The sequence below is a fragment of the Strix aluco genome, chromosome 18, assembly GCF_031877795.1.
Source record: "Strix aluco isolate bStrAlu1 chromosome 18, bStrAlu1.hap1, whole genome shotgun sequence".
In the NCBI taxonomy this organism is placed as follows: Eukaryota; Metazoa; Chordata; class Aves; order Strigiformes; family Strigidae; genus Strix; species Strix aluco.
Genome location: NC_133948.1, coordinates 8,669,805 through 8,687,840, shown reverse-complemented (window position 1 = coordinate 8,687,840; position 18,036 = coordinate 8,669,805). Strand labels below are relative to the sequence as shown.

The window sequence follows — 18,036 nt, the reverse complement described above, 5'->3', positions numbered from 1 at the left end:
ACCTTCACCACAAAGACTTCTGCCTTGTCTGTGGCCCATATGAATGATCCCCTCCAGTGGCAGACCTGCTCTGCTAAGTTCCTGCCCCTCATCTCCAAGTCACATCAAATGCACGTTTGCACCATGTATCATCAGTACTGATAACATTACGGAAGGCCACAGCAAAACTTGGGGGAAATGGACGGAAGAAATTAATATGCACAGGAGAAACTGCATCCCAAACACAGCCCAAACAGCGTTTTACGGAGGTGCTGGTCAGTCCACCAGGTCATCCTTGGTGACAGAGCCCAACAACAGACGGTCGTTGTAAAATGCACTCGTGTCCAGAACATGAGCAGACGATAAAACTGGAGAGAGAGACAGCACTGCGTGTCCCTCACCAGTTTGGGCACCACAAACCTAAGCAGCCAGAAAATGAGTTGAGGAAACTTAAGAGAGACCATGGCAACGAGACCTGGAGTTATCTATAAACATTCTGACTGCTCCAATGCTTCAAGACGGATGGAGACTGTCATCTTTCTAATCCTTTAAGATTTCAGAAGGTGTATAATGGATGGGAGATTTCTTCAAAGGAGACGGCTTACAAACTCAACTACACGGGCTGATAATAAAAAATCCTCCGGAGAAAGCCAGGAGCGGCATTGCAGGCTGTCAGGTAGTTATTAAATATAGCGTCTGCCAGGCAGCTGAACATCCGTCCTGAAGACAGGTGGCCCTAAGATAACTTATGTCTCCCACAGTAACTAGGCAATGCAGCAGAACCAATGATTCACATCAACTGCACGCTTGTTCGATAAGGTGAAAAGAATGCCTCGGATATTGCAGACTAAAAGATTTATTCATCTATATATTACTGCTGCAATGTTTGTTCACTTTGATAGCACTCTTTACCTAGATTTACCATGTGATGGCTCTTGTGATTAATATACTCATGGACAAGTTGCTGTAAGGTTGTTTATCTCTAGTGAAAGGTTTCTATTAATTCGCCTTCTTTAATGTATCTATTCCATACTATTTCCCCTCTTGCTTTTATGAATGGAGAAGCAAGCCATGCTTGCATCTTTAAGAGAAAAAGCTCAAGATACCAAATGAACTAGTGCTTTTCTGCCTGTTCAGGTAAACTCTCCCCACTATAGCCTTCAGTAGCAAAACCATGCATGAAACAAGATTCTTGTAATGACAACACAGGACAAACTGATGACAGTGACAAGGAAGCAGCTGCCATAGGAAAACAGTCAGAGGTTTGTAAATCAGCTGTGCTTATGCATCCAAGCAGGTGCAGTAAATATCTTGGCGCCGTGCTATCAAAGTACCTTTACAGAGTCCAAAATACAGGGTAGCATCCTACAATGTACAGCTAGTATCAGCACTGGTTGTATGTGGTGGAAATGAGCATTTGATGGTTAACAATTTCCATCCACAGATAAGGGCGGAAAGACAAACTGGACCACCATCAGAGTTCCTGAAGGCTATCCAACATCTGCATTTGAAACTCAATTCTCATTGAGATTTCAGCTTCATTCTCATCTGTTGCTTTTCTATCATGTTTGGGACAAAATTCATAACACTTCTAACCTCATTCGTTTCAACAGGGTTGAACCAAGGCTGAATACAGCCATGCCTGCACTGAGTTAGAATGAGAACGCAACACTGCATCATAAAACCAGAGTAACGTTAGGAAAGAAAATTACATTAGTTGTCAATTAATAACACACAGAAGGCAGACATTGGCATCTTAAACACAGAAAGAAAATCTGAAAAAGTCTAGGGGGAAAGTTAAGCCCCGGGGAAGAGAACAAAACCAACATTTGTAGATGGAAATCAACAATAACAGTACCAGTGACCTCCAAAACCAGAATGTCAGAGTTGCAGTCTCTTGTGGTCAGAGCCATCAAGAAAAGCACAGTGAAGCTTACTGCACTTTGGTAATTGCATTAATTGTAATTACTTCTCCAACAGATTGGAAAGCAATTGATCAACGTAAACTGTATGTGATTCTTTTTTTTTTTTTTTTTTTTAAATTCAATATGCCATTTCAAGCCTTAGAGATTGGTGGACTTCATGTAACATAGGGCGATTTTATATTTAAAACCCAAACACTTCACAAATACACCTTCTGTGGTATTTTCAATGCTGTTATTGAAGTCTTCCTTTTACAAAACCCCCTTGTTTTCAGAAAACAAACAGAAACGTGGTGAGTGGAGGAGCTGAGAAAACCAACACAGCAAGTATAAAAGCAAGAAAGAGACAGGGGCCACTTCCAATCCCGTGCAATAGAAACATTTTCAAGTGTTTTGTCAAAACTGTTTTTTAAAATCACTCTCTAGCCTATTAATCAGGAAACATAAGAACCAGCTGCACAGACACAAATGTAAGAGCCAACTGCTGCAGCCTGGTGACGTGCAGAGGACCCTGCACTGGAGGCAATGGCAGAGCCCAGTCCAGCAGCTCCGAGAGCCCCGGTCACAACAGTTGCCAGTGCCTCCAGAACCCTATGAACCATCTTGTCTGCTTCAATTTTTGAGGCATACGTAGCTGTAGAGACACATATTACATATACTGACCATTTGGGGTTTTTTTGCAACAAATGATGATCTTCCCTTACCTGTGGTAGAAAACAGAGGCCTGGCAAGATCCTGTGGATAATGGAAGCCTGGAAACACTCCAGGGGCGGGAGGTCTGCTGAACAGGTCAAGTTTACCACCTATCTCTAGCTTGTGGGGATCCAGCTGCATTTGCTGTCAAATGATATAAAAACAATCTCATTATACACTTGCTTTTTTATGAGAGAAAAAGAGAGGGAGTTCAGGCTCACTCCTGCTTAGCCCTGCCAGGGAGAGTTAGCGAGAGTGACAGCAGTGTCTCTGGTCACGTACTGCAGTCATGCTCTGACAGTGTCTGTAAGGCCATTTCGCTCCACAGCCTCTCAGCTGCCTGCCTCATCCACATGAATAAGGTCTGAAGTGAGCTCTCAGCCCCTCAGCACACACAGTGGAGCATGCAACATGATACACTGAGCGCGCTGCACCCCAGGATCAGTCGGCACTCTCAGCCTGACAAAAAACATTCTGCAGGCGGAAAGCTGCCGACAGAAGTCTTGAGAGCTGGGTGACGGACTCGTCTGTTTTGCTTCTCCAGTTTGGAAAGAGAGATGTTCCTAGACTATGCCTTTCCTGCAGCTAGTATAGCTTACTATGCAGACAAGGGGTGAAGGGTAAAGAAAACTATGAGGCTCCTCCAGAGGTTATTTTTATCCTTCCCCTACAGAGGTGAGCATGGTCAGACTGCGCCTAAGTCATATAAGTCTCTCAATAGCTGATGATCAATAGATGATATATTTGCTTATAAAAAAAATGGACATACACCACTTGTAGAGGCACTAATTACAATGCACCTACTTAAGCACTGAATAGTTTTTATTAATGGGACAAAAAAACTACAACAGAGCTATGAAAAAATAAACGCTACAGAAGTCCCATTATCAGCTATTCTGCCTGTCACAGGGAACTTTGAGCCTGTACCAGCACCCCGGTGTATCTACGTCTTGTTACCTCTTGAGTTTTAAACCCCCTCCCTCTGCCCAGTGCAGAAAGACCAACAAACTCTAACACAGTAACTGTCAATCTACTCGCCTGCTCTATGTTTTGTAATATGTTCTTCACTGTATTGGTCATTTCATTATGAATGGGCTAATACTCCATATTCCACAGGAGGTACTAGTACAGAAGGGAAATGATATTAAACATGTATGCTTTGTAAAAAAGATGGATTTGGGACAAATTACCTTCCCCCCTCCCTTCTTCTCTTTCTGGCTGCGCACTTAGTATCTCCTTCTCATTTTGCTATACTTCAACCCAACTCCTTTGCCCTCAGATAAACTTTATGGTTGCTACAATAAATGTTGAAGGATTGAAAATGTTAGTTAATCAATACAGGCAAGCTTGAGAATCACCAACGGTAACTGCTTCCTGCTCATTACTCACTAAAACATAATCTGTAAACCCAAAGACTTGGCTTTGTTCCAGAAGCTGTCTGAATTACCTTTATCTTTTGCTGGTGATGGTAGATCTGCCAGGCGATCTGTACATGAACCGCACACCACTTTCCGGGTTTCTGCAATGGAAAGCACAAGAATTTAGATTAATTTATACGTTAGCAATCTACATCAGATAGAACGTTTCATTTCCCTTACTGTCAAACAGGCAGCTAAGCAATGAGAAAGGCTGATTACTAAAACAGCACAATAAATGATCAACATTTTTTTCTGTATTGCAGCAGATGATGTTTAAATTAAGAAGGAAACAAACAGGAAGAATGTGGTATGTGGGATATCTTCCTCATCTCATGGAGACCTGAGACCCCTGCTTTGTTCTTTCCTACTTGCACTCCCTCCTTTATAAACTGAAATAAATGGCAGCAAAGAACAGTATGCCATGCTTAAGAGAAAGCAACTAATAGTTAACAGTTCTGTTTCCGAAAAGAGCCCTGTTCATTCATCCCTGCTGCACTGCAAGCTAAGTCATGCGTGGTTATTATGGCTGCTTGCATTTGAGGAGGAAAGGGTATGGACAAACAATCACCAGGGATGAGCAGTGCCACAGCTGAACGAGTTACTGTTTTTCAGTTGAGCGGCGGTACTCACTGTAGGGTGTTTTTGTGGAACATCAGAAGCACAAATAAAACACATTGACCTCAGCCACCACGAATCTGATTACTGGTGAATGTCTGTCCATGCTCACAGTCATTTATTTCTGTGACCTTTATTTCATACTGTGAACTATTAATGCACATAAATGGATGCAAAATAAGGCTGGAATACAACCTAAACGTTATTAATCAGAAATAGCTAACAGCTAACTAAGACATTTCACTTTAAATAAAGGATGAGTGTGAAATTTTCTACTAGAAATGTTAAATTTCAAAAACACATGCACAATATTTGAAGTGTGTGTATATATATGTATATAAAATCCCCCACAAACCTTACTTACTCTTACTGGAGGCCTATAAGGGTCTGACACCTATGGAAAAAGCAGAAATAGAACAATTAGTCTTTCTTAAACTAGCCAAATATTGAAAGGTGGGGAACTTCCTTCCTCTGAACAAATAAAAGCATTTAGAAAGCAATGTTCCAGAGAAGTCCCCTGTGACATGGGAAACCTAAAAGGCTTAACGGAGGCTTAAAACTTCTCTTTCATTCCTTGTACCAAACTCAGCAGAATTTTATGATAAACAAAGCAGCTTCGTGCCAGCAACTGAACAGTGCCAGTGGTTTTCCAAACTTTATAATGTTCTGAAATGGAGCGCATAAAACTGCTCTCCAAGCAATGCTTAGGGGAAAGACCTTGAAGGGGTTTCCTGCCCCATTTCTCTCTCACTTTGTTTAAAGAAGTCAATACATCCCTTTGTATTCACAACTGGTGGAGGCTACTGTTGTCTCACCAGAAAAAGAAACTTCTGTCCTGACTGCACGTTCAGAGTCTAGAAGGCCAATTTGCTCACCAGCTGCTCTTTTTCTTTTTATGAGCAATACCTGTGTTTACTGTAAATCCAGATAAGCTGAAAGAAAGGTTATATATTGTTGCCTACCCCTGGAGTCTTCTGCAGCAGTGTATGGTGGACTGTGCCTGGTCTACCTGCTACATCAATAGGGTTTGAAGTCTGAAAGACAAGAATAGAGCGTGAATAATACTGTATCATACTAGGGGTACATTTAGCATCTCTATCTGATGTTAACGGCATTAATTAGTCCATGTTTGTACTGTGCTTTGAACACGCATATTGCTACATTAGTGCTAAATGTTATCTCTTACTGACAGCCAACAGCATTTAACCACCATGTCATCTATTATTATTTAGCAGCAGTAACAGTATTACAGCAGCACCCCTAAGCCCCATTGAAATCACAACCCCCATTGTGCTATGCAATATGCAAGTGGATGGGAAGGGACAGTCCCTGCCCCCCCAAGCTTATTCTTTAGACAAAACAGGCAGGCAGCAGGAGAGAGAATGAGAGAGGTGGACTGACTCCCTCCATGTTTCAGGCAGCAACCAGTATCGCAGTCAGGAATAGAACAACTCCATCATCTTAGTCCTATATTGCACCTATTGGACCATGGCCCCTCTCTGACTGGAGTTAGATAACACAATGGCCAAAATGGCAACAGCCCATCTATTTGCTTCGACACGGCAAAATGGGAAACCTTAGAAGGTGCTTGTGGGTCTTTTATAGCTTTGCATTGTTTATCCCATCATTTTACAGCAAGAATTAAACACCTCATTGAATGAATCCCCACTCCTCCTCCTCCTCCGGATCCCACCTGTTGCCCTGTCCTAGACGATCCCCAAGAACTTGTTCGTCTTCTCACTCTGGCGTTCATCCATCTCCCACTCCCAGAGCGACTGCACCTGGTGCCTCCGCACAGCTGAGTGCAGAGGGGTTAAACCTCATTTCCCAAGAGATTACTGCGCTCACAGTTTAGGTCAAATTACAGTAGATTTCAAACAGTCAAACTGTATGAAGAATGAGTAAAACCATGGGTGTGGGAGGAAAGATAGGTTTTAATTTGTCTAAGGCCACCTAACTTCCGGACTCACTAAAAAGAGAATTCTCATGTGTGTGTGTGTAGGTAAGTCAATGAACTCCCCAGGCAGATCTGTGCTCTCAAGGCCTGTCTGACAGCTGAGGTATATATAAGGTGGCAAATAAGTTACAGCTATCATACAGGCAAGAGCTTTAAGATCACAACATGTTAATAGCATGGTGTCATCCTGTCCCTTTGTCCCCTGGAGAAAGATGTGAATGCTTCCTCCAGCAAAGTAAACTGAATACTTCTGACCTTTTCAAGTTCTTTGCTTGTGAGAAATGGCCTTTGGGAAACCCACTGAGAAGTTTACCGTCAGCCTGGATTTATGTGCAGTGGATTTACACACACAGCTGTAGGCAACTGACACGGGAAGGGGAAAAACAAAACCAAGACCTCTGCTTTGGAAAGCAAGAAGTGCAGGATTCAGTGTGCCAAAACCAAATCATCAGGTCTGTAGTGATTATGAAGGCTTTAGTCAAACAGCTTGGGAGGGAGACCATGGAAAAATGATGCAGTAACGACTACAGTGGCTTTGCCCAGCAGTTCAGCTCTGTCTCCTCTAGGACACTGGGAAATAATCTGACAAAGCAGCAGATCCATTTTTCAACCTATCCTTCTTTTTTTCAGATGTTAGATTGCATGTAAATATAGCACCGTCCAGAGATCAAGTGATGTTAGTGATTAACCATGGCACCAGAGTGTGACCTTGTGCTGCTTAAACTCAAGCTAGCAAATGTTCTATGTATCTATCATTAAAATGAATTAAAGGCTAGTTATAATACAGCACTAAGAACTGTTTAAAAATGTAAAGGGTCTGTGCTCACTTCTTCTTTCTCGCTTTGTAACTGCTTCTCTTTGGTCTAATGGTATTTTACAGCGAGATGGTATCTACAAAGCTCTGTAATGGAGATGAAAACCAAAAGAGCATGCTATTGGTGTATCAGAAGCTCCTCATTAACAGTAGCCTTATGGCAAAACTGAACCCTATCTTCACCCTAGCAAAATTTTGCCAATTCCACCTTATTTGTGCAGTTCCTTTTCTTGGAACATCAAGTTCACACCCTGACAACTTGGGGTCTGTAGGGACCCCCTGGCATGCCTTGCAAGAATAGCGACCATTAACACTGGCAGACAAACTCCATCAAGGGACAGCTACGTTCGGTCCCTCTTGTTCCCTCTGCTTAGATGCAACTGCTCCTCTTCTATGTCTGCACTAGATACTACATACAGAACTCTTCTTGAAAAAAAAGTTTTAGAGCCTTTGCTATTTGTAATCTATCCAGAGAATAAAATAATGTAAGGGATTCAATGGGCACTGAGGAAATACTCCAGCTTCCATTAAAAAAAATTAAGTGGGAAGGTTGTAAGAAGCTTTATCTGCAGCAGTTGCTAATTACTGACTTCCACTCACTCAGTGAGACTGCTGAGGAAAGCACACCCTACAGTCCTGCTTGGTATGGTTATGGAAATGACCTTCCAAATGCTAACAGAAATGGGCTGGCTACAGTGATGGTCCTTCAAGTCTTCTAACACAGTAGCAGAGGTCTATGGAAATGCAGTTTAAGATAAATCTCTCAAATCACAGTATGTAAGGAAGCTTAACATGTCACCTTACAAATGGTGTAAATGCCCCATTTTCAAACAAATGCTATATATAGATATAATACATCTTTCTTATTCGGAGGGATTTAAGCTTCTATACATTTAAAAATATTAATAAAAAACAACAAGTCTGGGAGGAAAAAAAAAGAAATGCACACCACAGAATTTGTCAAAAATGGTGGTTATCATGGCAACATTTCCAAATGCCAATCAGTTCCAGTTGTAATGATATGTTACAGTTGCAGTGCACCTTTCAAACACACTATCTCAAAGAAGCTTGCAGGCATTAATCATTCCTTATAAAACCCACTGCAAGATAACTTTATAGATGAGGAAGCTGAGGAACAGAAGATTTAAGCGACTTGCCCAAGGTCAGACAGTGTCGGAGCTGGGAATAAAAATTCAGCTCCTTCAAATTGCTCTACGCATTTACAGCAGTCTCTCCCTATTGTTCCCACACTTGTACAGTCAATTTCTCATTTTTTTTCTGGGAATAAACACAGTTTATCTTTTGCAATCTCAAACCATTAAATTTATAAAATGATTTGAGACTCATCGGTCAATTATTAGCTGTAAATATTTCAATCAAATAATGCATTTGACTGTATGCTTCCCCTCCACTTTCAGTTGACCTCCCAAGTGAACCACTATATCCTTTTCCAAGGAATGATCTGTAGTGCCAAGAGAAAATTTCTGCTGAAGTGTGGGCTGCTTTGTGCAGAGGATGCTCACAGATCTGTGGGGTGATCGCTTTCAACCCTGTGCTGCACTTCTGCTAGTTAAATCATGTGCTACAAAATCACCAGAGACATGACTCTGAATACAGTTCTCTCCCAGCAAAAGAACAAAGCCTTCATAAGAAGAAGTTTGTACCTTAGGTTGAAAGGCTCCCTGAAGTGACCCAAAGGGACCTGAATGTGGAAGCATGGGTGGCATTCCAGGCATTGCTGGAGGATAGGTTGGAAAGAACTACAAAAGAAAAAGAGATGCTTATGTCACAGGACAACTTGAACAATAATGGAGGAAGGTGCCAAGCCTGGCACATATAAAAATAGTACTGTGTTGAACAAGTGCCACAGTGAAAATACACGCTAAATTTGCTTTCAAAAATTTTAAGAGCAAAGCCAAAACTTGGAAAATGCGCTCTTCTCATGAATTTTCTAGATAGTGCTGAACAAGTGTGCCTTTGAAATTTGTGGACTTTGCAGGAAGCACAGAGCATTCACCATTTTTGGAGGAATCAGAATAATTTGGGTTTTATGTTAACTTTCAGTTAACTTTGCATTTTTCTGCAGTAGCAAACAAATTGATCCTGTTTTGAAATGTGACCTGCTTTAATTTTCAAAGTAAAAAAAGAACTACAAGATGCTGCATTGCACACTAACCATAGGCAACATGCACACCACCTTGTAGTTGTGTAGTTGGGTTAAGTTTTGCTTAGGCCTCTCCTGAGCACATACAGCAGTTTTACACGTCCCAAAACATGTAGTTTTTGTGCTTTGGAGCAGTGGGAGCACCAGGAAGAAACCACTAGTCTGACTTACTCCTGTGACCTGAGCAAAATCTTGTGAAAGAGCCATGCACTCCAGGCTGCTGCACTGTGAGAAGCACCAGCTGCAAAGATACTGCAATGACCACGGATTGAGCAATTTCTGCGCATTCCCTGCCATCCCAGGCACAGCAATATAGAGCCGCAGCAGCAAAACCGCAGTAGACAAAGATTTAAAAAAAAAAAAAAAAAGCCCAAAGAAAATTTTTTACCTTAACAAAAATAAATATCAAGATGGAAAAAGAGCTTTAGGAATGAATGGATCAAAACACTACTGATCAATCAAAAACAAGCAAAAGAAGTGCAAGCAGAACCATTAACAAAGACACCACCTAGAAAGGTAAGCACTCACGTTGGAATGTCGAAAGTAAGGGTTGTCTAATTTGGGAGCGTACTTGTCAAACTGGAAAGAAAAGAGAAAAAAAAGGAAACAGGTGAGTTTGGTTTTGGCAGTAGCGGACACATCAGGATTTCAACACAGACAAATAATCATGGCCCGTTTGTACAGCATTTAACAGAGCAGAACTGACTGGTTATTCCACACTCGCTCATCAGGGAGTTGACTGGTTTCCCAAAGCTAACGGAGACAGAAAGGCGCTACCCCCGGGTTGCGCTGGGTGCTGCTGAGTCTCACTGCAGAACCCTGTTTGGAGGCACTATGTGAAGAGGTTCCTTCACTATGAAGAGAGCAGTCCTTGTACCTGCAGCGCAGCAAAACGCAGCGAAATTCATCTCCAGGTCTAGATCTGGGATCTGCCCCAGGATCACTGAACTAGATCACAGACTAGAAGGTAGGGAACGTTTTCCATTAGACCCCAATGTCTGCTGTGGAGCAACCAGGACCAATTCCCCATTTTCTGGGTTCCTCTAAGTGCCAAAATAATTTGGAAAAGGGCTTAATTACTTTAGATGCACAAATCTCTATGTATTTCCCCCTCCCCTGCAAAAAGAGAAAGCACCCCAGAGAAAAGGTGATTGTTAACCTTTTCCGTTCCAGCATGGGGTTTTAACACCTCCATGTGTGCAGTCTGTGCCCCATATTTATCTTCATGACCATTTGTCCTGTACCACCTTGGAAGCAAAACCAAAGCACACGTACATTGCATTTTTGAACAGTATGTACATTCTGCTGGGGAGGAGGGAGCGGGGAAGAAGGCAGGGAAGGGAGCTGTAGGACCCCATGAAAAGCTGCTTATTTGGCAAGTCAGCTGCTGTTTCATGCTCCTCTATGTGCAGGAGAGTAGATTTGTAATTTCATTAATTACAGTTATTACTGGAGCCATGTCCCCTCCAGTGTAAATACCATAAATTACCAAACACATGCAGCTGTAAATTTCAACACTCTTCTCTGGTGTTGGGATTAGCAGACCTGATCTAGTGGAATATAAGAAGATGTGAGTGAAATATAACAAAAGAGCCTTGCAAGCTGTTTTTGCTATGAAGGCTGACATCAACAGGCATGGGTGGGAGGGGAGGGAGCTGTTCGCAGGATTGGATATCAGGATTCTTAAATAACACAGGAGGTTTCTCAGAAAAGTTTCAAGATTGTTTTACACAGACCAAGAAAAGAAGGGAAGGTGTTTACACACGAGTACATTGAGCAAACACCTGGGGCTGGATTTTGGGTGGATAATATTACTTCTAATTGTCTCGCTCCTAAGCAGATTACAACCCAAGAATGTCATCAGGCAGTCAGCAGTGGGAAAGAAAAGCGAGAAACATTATGATCCTTGAATTCTTGGTAGTTCTTCCCAAATGCTGCTTTTGCTGTTACTCCTAGCTTTTGCTAGCCTTAGCAGAGGAGGGTTGTTTTATACATTTTGGACACAGTGTGAAACTGAGAGGGGGAAAAAAGCTGAATCTTGCTCTTTCAATCTCACAAAGTAATTGCCAGAAATGGGGAGAGAGTGCATTTTAAAGTACTGACAAAATCCATTTGTAGCAGATCTCTAACAATTTTGTAACAGCTGCAGCAAAGCCCCATTCTGTTACAAGCAAATTCAATGGCAAAACACTAACACTTATTACATGGCCAGTAGGATCTCTCCCATAAGAACCAGCCACACACAAGTTAGTGCTTGTTGATGTAATCAAATAATAAATGCCAAAATCGATACAGATTAGGGAATTTGGAAGAAGAGGGACAAAACTCGTATCAGATGAGATGCTGCACTACGGTGAGAGCTCTGGGTAAGCAAGTGGAGTCTGCCCCGCGACAAACAGTTGTGGGGACTGCGTTTTGCACTGGAGGCCACTGATCTTGTGGCGTCCTTGTTGGTGTGTTTTGGTGTGTCATGGCACATGGCTCTGGGAAAGGGGGAACAGAAATACACAGCAGGACACAGGGAAAGGGAAACTGAAGGGACTCTGGACTTGTCTCATGGGTGCAGTATCTGCTCATGGGTAGCAGCGTGGGGGACCTGGAGGCTCGGTGTGGAGGCTCTGGATGGCAAGGGGGTCCCTTCGGGAGTGCTGGGCCTGTCTCTCCAGGCTTCCAGGTTGGAAGGGCAGGGACAGCACACCTGGCTGAAATGAAGAGGACTGGGTTTTGTTTGACAAGAGTGGGTTAGGCTTTTTGACCAGAGATGCTCTACTTATCCTCACATTTTGGGCTGGGGTACGCACCATGGGAGGTGCAGAGGGCGGCATGAGCGGCGTCTGGGGCAAGCTGGATGGAAAAGGAGTGAATGTGTGCTGGTGGGTGTGTTGGTGCTGATGCGTGTGTTGGTGCTGGTGAAACTCCGCTCTCAGCAGCGGCACCGGGCCAAGTGAGGCAGCGGCCCGGTCCGAACTCTGAACCAAAAACCGGTTGTTCAGCTCTTGCCTGAGCAGTTCGTGATCTAGAGGAGAGAGAGAGAGAAAAAAAAAAGACACAGAGGCCCGTGGGCCTGTGAGTACCACAAAGACGGAGGAGAAAGAGTCAATATTCACCTGGCATTCCCTGTTTCTGCAGGTCATGCTGTGGTGGTTTTCTACGTGAGGACTCATTGGTGGAGGTAAGAGAGATGCCTGTGACAAAGTACCAATCAGAATCCCCGAATGAGGCTGGCAATACATGATTGGTTGGTTGAATGATATCAACAGGCTGGTATCTAAAGACAAGAGAGAACACCATGAGTCATCACAGCAGAAAACATCATCGGGGGCGTCAGCAAGCATCCGCCCCCGGCCCCCCGCCCGCGGCCCCGCTACCCCCGCGCAGCTCCGACGGGCTACTCCTCCTCCCCGGCACCTGACGGCCACGGCACCGAGGGGTCTCTGGGAACGGACCTTGGAGGTCTGCTCTCGCGGCATGGTGGCCGGACCTTCCCACACCAGCAAGATGCTGGGGAGCACCCTCGAGGACAATGGCTCGCTTTAAAATGAGTAATACTGACCTGTTTCCTTTGGAGGTTTGAAATTCAGAAGCATAGACGTACACTGAAAATGGATGGTGGGCCTAACTCGTGTGTTTAACATGTACGGGCTTAAGAGGTAAAATTTTGACAAGATCTACAATGCAATGAGATAACCATGGATTTGGATGGCTGGAAACTACCTGCTCAGATGGCCATTTCTCAACAGATCCCTGTGCCATCCTCCCTCTTCTCAGCCCCAGGACATGCTCACAGTGGCCAGGAACATCCTTCCTACAAACTGAGGCCTTCTTTGCAATAAGCTTTTTTGAGATCTTAAATATTAAGCAGTCCTTTCCTCAATTTCTAAAAGGCTGTAATTGTCGTTTTTTGTCCTTGCCTCCATTTCTCCTATGAGAAAATATGGAGAAATCAGTGGGTAGAGGAGAAACATTGAACTGGCTCAAAATGTTCCACTATATGACATGTAGCCTCTTCTCCACATCTTCCTCTGGAAGAACAACTTGCACTGAATTTGAAAGTGGTTTAGGGCTGTGGAAGTCACCAGCACTTTTGAAATGACATGACTGAAGACAGGAAGGACAAACGTCCAAATCCCCAAAATGTCTGCTGGTATCAATGAAATTCAACTGTGATTTTGCCTAAGGACTTCAAGCAGGAATCAGCACCCAACATGCTATATATTTTCTAAGCTGAGAGCAACCTGTGTCACCAGCTGTGGGTGATATACACCCAGTCCTGACTGACCTGCTTGCTTCTGAATCTACATGAATCCACTTCTTTCACTGTAACACCCCTTTTAAAGTACAGCACTGAATATAAAGGGGAAAAAGAATACATGTGCTTTAAAGTCTTATTTCATGTTCTGCAGGCATTTCTTTTACTTAGTTTTTCTAGAGTAACATTAGAAATATCTAAATAATTTTCTGAAGTGACATGGTTAAGATCTTTAAAAACAGACACTGTGATGGGGAACTTCAAGGTCTCTGCTACCACTTAGAAGCCTATATCCTAGTGAAACTCACTTCTGAAAGCAAATTTTGGGTGCCTGAGTCATTTGCTTTTCAGTAATAAATGTACCTGATAAGAGCAGGTACTGTGTACTGCTACAATCTTTATAATAATACAAAAGCAGAAAGTATATACTTGTGATACTGAAGCCCAAGCACTGGAGCAAGAGTCTAATGGGTTCTCTTTGGAGCAAGCAAACAAGAAAAAAAAACTAGGCTGAAAGCACTTAGGTCCAAAACCTAACCTCTTTAGAGAATGAATATGATTTCATATGTGTGTGTGTGTTTACGCATTTAAATCTGGCATGACTTAAAGAAACCGAATACTTATGTTAGCATCAAGATAATCCACTTTTCTGGAGGGAGAGATAAAAGGCGAGTTGGCAGTTGTAAGTGCTCTGATATCCAATTTCTTTAAGAGACTTGAAGTCAGACTGATAGATTTGCAGCTGGCTCCAGCCCATAGTCCTGTACGAAAACTTTGGCCTTTGTCAGGAAAAGAAAAGGCCCAAAGATGTTTGGAGAAGTGGTGTGGCACTCGGAGGTGTGGCTGCTTCACAGTAAGGATGGAACTGCTGAGTAATAACCCAGCTCTGCGAGGGGCTCTGGGCAATGTTAGGATCAGAACTAAGTTCTTGTGCCTGATCGTGACACCTTGTCCCACAGGTCTGCCCATGTAATAACACAATTAGAAGCAGAGTAACTGAACGGCTCTTTGAAAGCCCAAACACTACTGCTCTGTGTGCACACATTACATGGACATGGCAGAAAAAGGTAAATCCTGCTAATGTTGCTAGGTACCGTCATGTTCAGAAGAGAAGACACGAAGACTGCTGTTCCCTCTGTGTATCCTACATCTAGGTGAGCCTCAGTGCCCTTGAGTAGAGGGCAGCAGCCCACACAAGGGTTGCTCCTAGGTTACTTGTGTAAGCTTTAGGTTTCAGAGGGAAGAAATGACACCAGAAGTGCATCCTTGTTATTTGGAGACCTGAATTTGTACCACCAGTGAATGCAGGAGCTCTGCTTCTCTTCTTGGTAACAGCGACAAGTGTGCCAAAGTAAATTTAAAGGAAGAGCACATTCTCCTCCAAAGCTGGGGCAGGGCATGGGGGAGACGACAAAAAGGAGACTTCAAAGGGCCATACCTTCTCTGATGGCTTTTCTAAGCTGGTGCTTTTACTGAAAGAACACATGCACTTGAGCGGCACGGCAAGGACTATGCTGCTAGTGGCAGTTGGATTCCAGCTCTTCAGGGCTGCTCAGCAATATTGTTTGCTTTTAAGAAACTTTTATGTGAATGACAACAGAAGCTCCTGGCTCTGCAGTGCTCTGTATTGATTTTATGATGTGCCAGTTTGCAGGCATTTCATAGAATGCAGACAAGAGGCATTTCACTGTCTGCAGGGTTAGACGCCCAGACCTTTCCCTCCACTAACTTAGGCTTCTCCTGCTTAAATTGCAGGAGAAATCCTTTTAGTAGGAGCAAGACTGTTACCATTTCCTGGCAAGCTGCTGAATGTGAATAGGTCACTTGATCTTGCACCTCCTGAAGTTAATGGTGAAAACATACTTGCTTTCAGTGACTGCAATATCATGCTTTTAGTGAGCACATTGCTATTTCCTTTTGCAATACTTTCAAAGTCTCCATCACAGTAGTCCTTTGCCTTAAACAGGGGAAGCAATGAATAGGTCTCCCACAGTGCTGCCAACATCTTCCCAGCCATGTGGTTGAAATTCTAGATGGTGCCAGGGCCCGTGAAAGCCGGCAGCTTTGGCCTATGTGGTCCTGCTTCTGGCTAGGAACCCACAGCACTTTTGTCTATCATCATTCTGAGAGCTCACTTTGGACCAGTTCACATTTTTCTTTCCTTTAAAGAAGCAGTTATAAATAATGGGACATTATTTAGCTCCTGGAAGAAAAAAAGTGGATGCAAGGCCATCAGATTTTTCCACAGCAAATCTGCCCTCTTCTTATTCCTTTAACTGGCTTCACAGGAAACAGAGGGTGCGTTTTCTGCAAAACGCTTGTCCTGTTTAATCCCTGCTGAGTTAGTTGTGGAGTCAAATGCCAGATCAAAAGGAGGCCCCAGCAAGTGAAAGTTGCAGGGAAGTATCCAGCTGCCAGGGTCTCTTCCAGGGACAGCTGTAGGCTAATGAATAAGCTATAAACAGGGCATTTAGGGCAGAAGTGACAATAAAATGGGGGCCAGGGTGAACAAAGGAAACTTTTTAAAAGGATGCAAAGATAGTGAGAGCTGAACAGCAGAGCTTGTCAGCTGAGCTGTCTCTGCCTCAGACAGAAAGGCCAAGGAGTCACAGGCACACAGAGAGGTTGTGCTGCCGCAGGCAGAGGATCCTGCTCTGCCAGCAGGATGTGCTGCCTGTCGAAGGATCAGAGCTGGGAATAGGTGTTCAGTTAGAACAACTTTCTGGGACGATTACAAACATTTTTTTCAAGTCAGTTTTAACAGCAGCAGCTTTCATTAGAGTGCGGAGCAAGAAGCAGAGAATGGCAAACTGTACATCAGACCTTTATTAATCTAAAAAATGCCTGATGACTGTGGAATGCCATACTGGACAACTCATGCCCTGAAAAGGAGATTTTTTTTTTAAAATTTGGTTCGAAGACTTCTTATAGGAAGCTACAGTGCTGCCTCTACAATCTCATCTGGTAAAGCATGCCCAGGTCTCCTACCTGTTTCACGAGCACTCTCACAGTTCCAGCACACACTGCCTGCAGAGGGGTCTGCGTCACTTTATTTTATCTGCCCACCAGCCAGCCCATCTCTCAACACCCTCCAGTGCATGCATGGCAGATCAGCCCTGGAAGAAGAAGGGAACCTACCCGCAGGGTGACCTGGTATCACGAGGCTGTTGGTAGGTAACGCTGGTGGAGGTGGCAGCGTGGGTGGGGTGGCGAACATGGCCGGATGGTGCTGGTGTTGGGCCTGCGATCTGAGAGAGAAGTGCGAGGTAGCAAGATTAGAGATGGAGAGGGGCAGAGCCGGGCCGGAGGAATGGTGCGGAGGAATCTGGGGAGAGAGGGGAAGGTGTTTCGGGAGGCTGATGCTTGTTGCACTGCTAGCACTGCTGCTCCGGCTGCAGAGAGAAAAAGATGGGGGGAAGAAGGGGGAGAGAGACACAGAAAGAGAAGGGGGGGGGGAGGGGGAGAGAGAGAGAGTGTGTTACAACAAAACATTGAAACAGTGCAAGAAATACAGTACCAGAAACAACACAACTATATAACACTAATCTTCCCAAGCTTATGTTTTTGTTATTCTTAATGGCAGTGGAGACAATAATGAATCTTAATGAACTTCTCCAATAGGACAGGATGGGGCTTGGGCTCTCTGGAGTGACATCTCCTCTGGTGCTTGAGCAAGTTACAATCTTCAGAGCTCTCTACAAGATACTGATGAAGGCCACAGAAGCAGCTGGATTTTGCACCTTTATTTAGCCTCCGATAGCCTTGCAGCGGCCATGCGCATCCTTGTGATCATACGACACAATTACTCTAATAATTTTTTCTGTTGCTCTGGGTGCACAGAGTTGCATAGTGTGAGTGACTTTGGGACTAAGTTGTATCTGCTGTGCATGCTGTGTAGTTATATTCACACAAGCATACAAACACACACCTCAATAAATTTTTCTCATAATAATTCTGTATTTTACATCATCTTCTTTTATTATTATTACTCTACTACAAGTGATCTAAGTTTTGTGGGGTGAAAGGCACTATCACAGCAGTTATTATTTAGTGTAATTCCCACAATACCAACTATTCGTTGCAATTTGTTGCAGCCTAGTTCTTGTTTGGGAGGCATGGCATGTTTTCTGTACTAGCAAAAAGACTATAGAGGTTCCAGTTAATCCAATGGACACCTTTCTGAATATGAAACAAGGTAGTTGCTCAAACTCAAACAACCTTACAT

General features: G+C 43.5%; 1 protein-coding gene across 13 annotated transcripts in view; it reads right to left on the bottom strand.

Moving 5' to 3' along the window:
• FBRSL1 (fibrosin like 1) overlaps window positions 1-18,036 on the bottom strand; it is a 552,195-nt gene that overhangs the window by 9,705 nt on the left and 524,454 nt on the right. For 4 of the 13 annotated variants that reach the window (XM_074843783.1, XM_074843788.1, XM_074843789.1 and 1 more), the window contains 8 exons: window positions 16,950-17,203; window positions 12,343-12,578; window positions 10,091-10,141; window positions 9,063-9,158; window positions 5,590-5,661; window positions 4,983-5,021; window positions 4,042-4,113; window positions 2,606-2,738 (listed from right to left, as the gene is read on the bottom strand). In XM_074843783.1, coding sequence (XP_074699884.1) covers window positions 2,606-2,738; window positions 4,042-4,113; window positions 4,983-5,021; window positions 5,590-5,661; window positions 9,063-9,158; window positions 10,091-10,141; window positions 12,343-12,578; window positions 16,950-17,203 — 953 coding nt within the window. Of the gene's footprint in view, window positions 1-2,605; window positions 2,739-4,041; window positions 4,114-4,982; window positions 5,022-5,589; window positions 5,662-9,062; window positions 9,159-10,090; window positions 10,142-12,342; window positions 12,831-16,949; window positions 17,204-18,036 lie in introns of all 13 variants that reach the window. The other 9 variants (XM_074843786.1, XM_074843795.1, XM_074843782.1 and 6 more) reach the window with 8 other exon arrangements.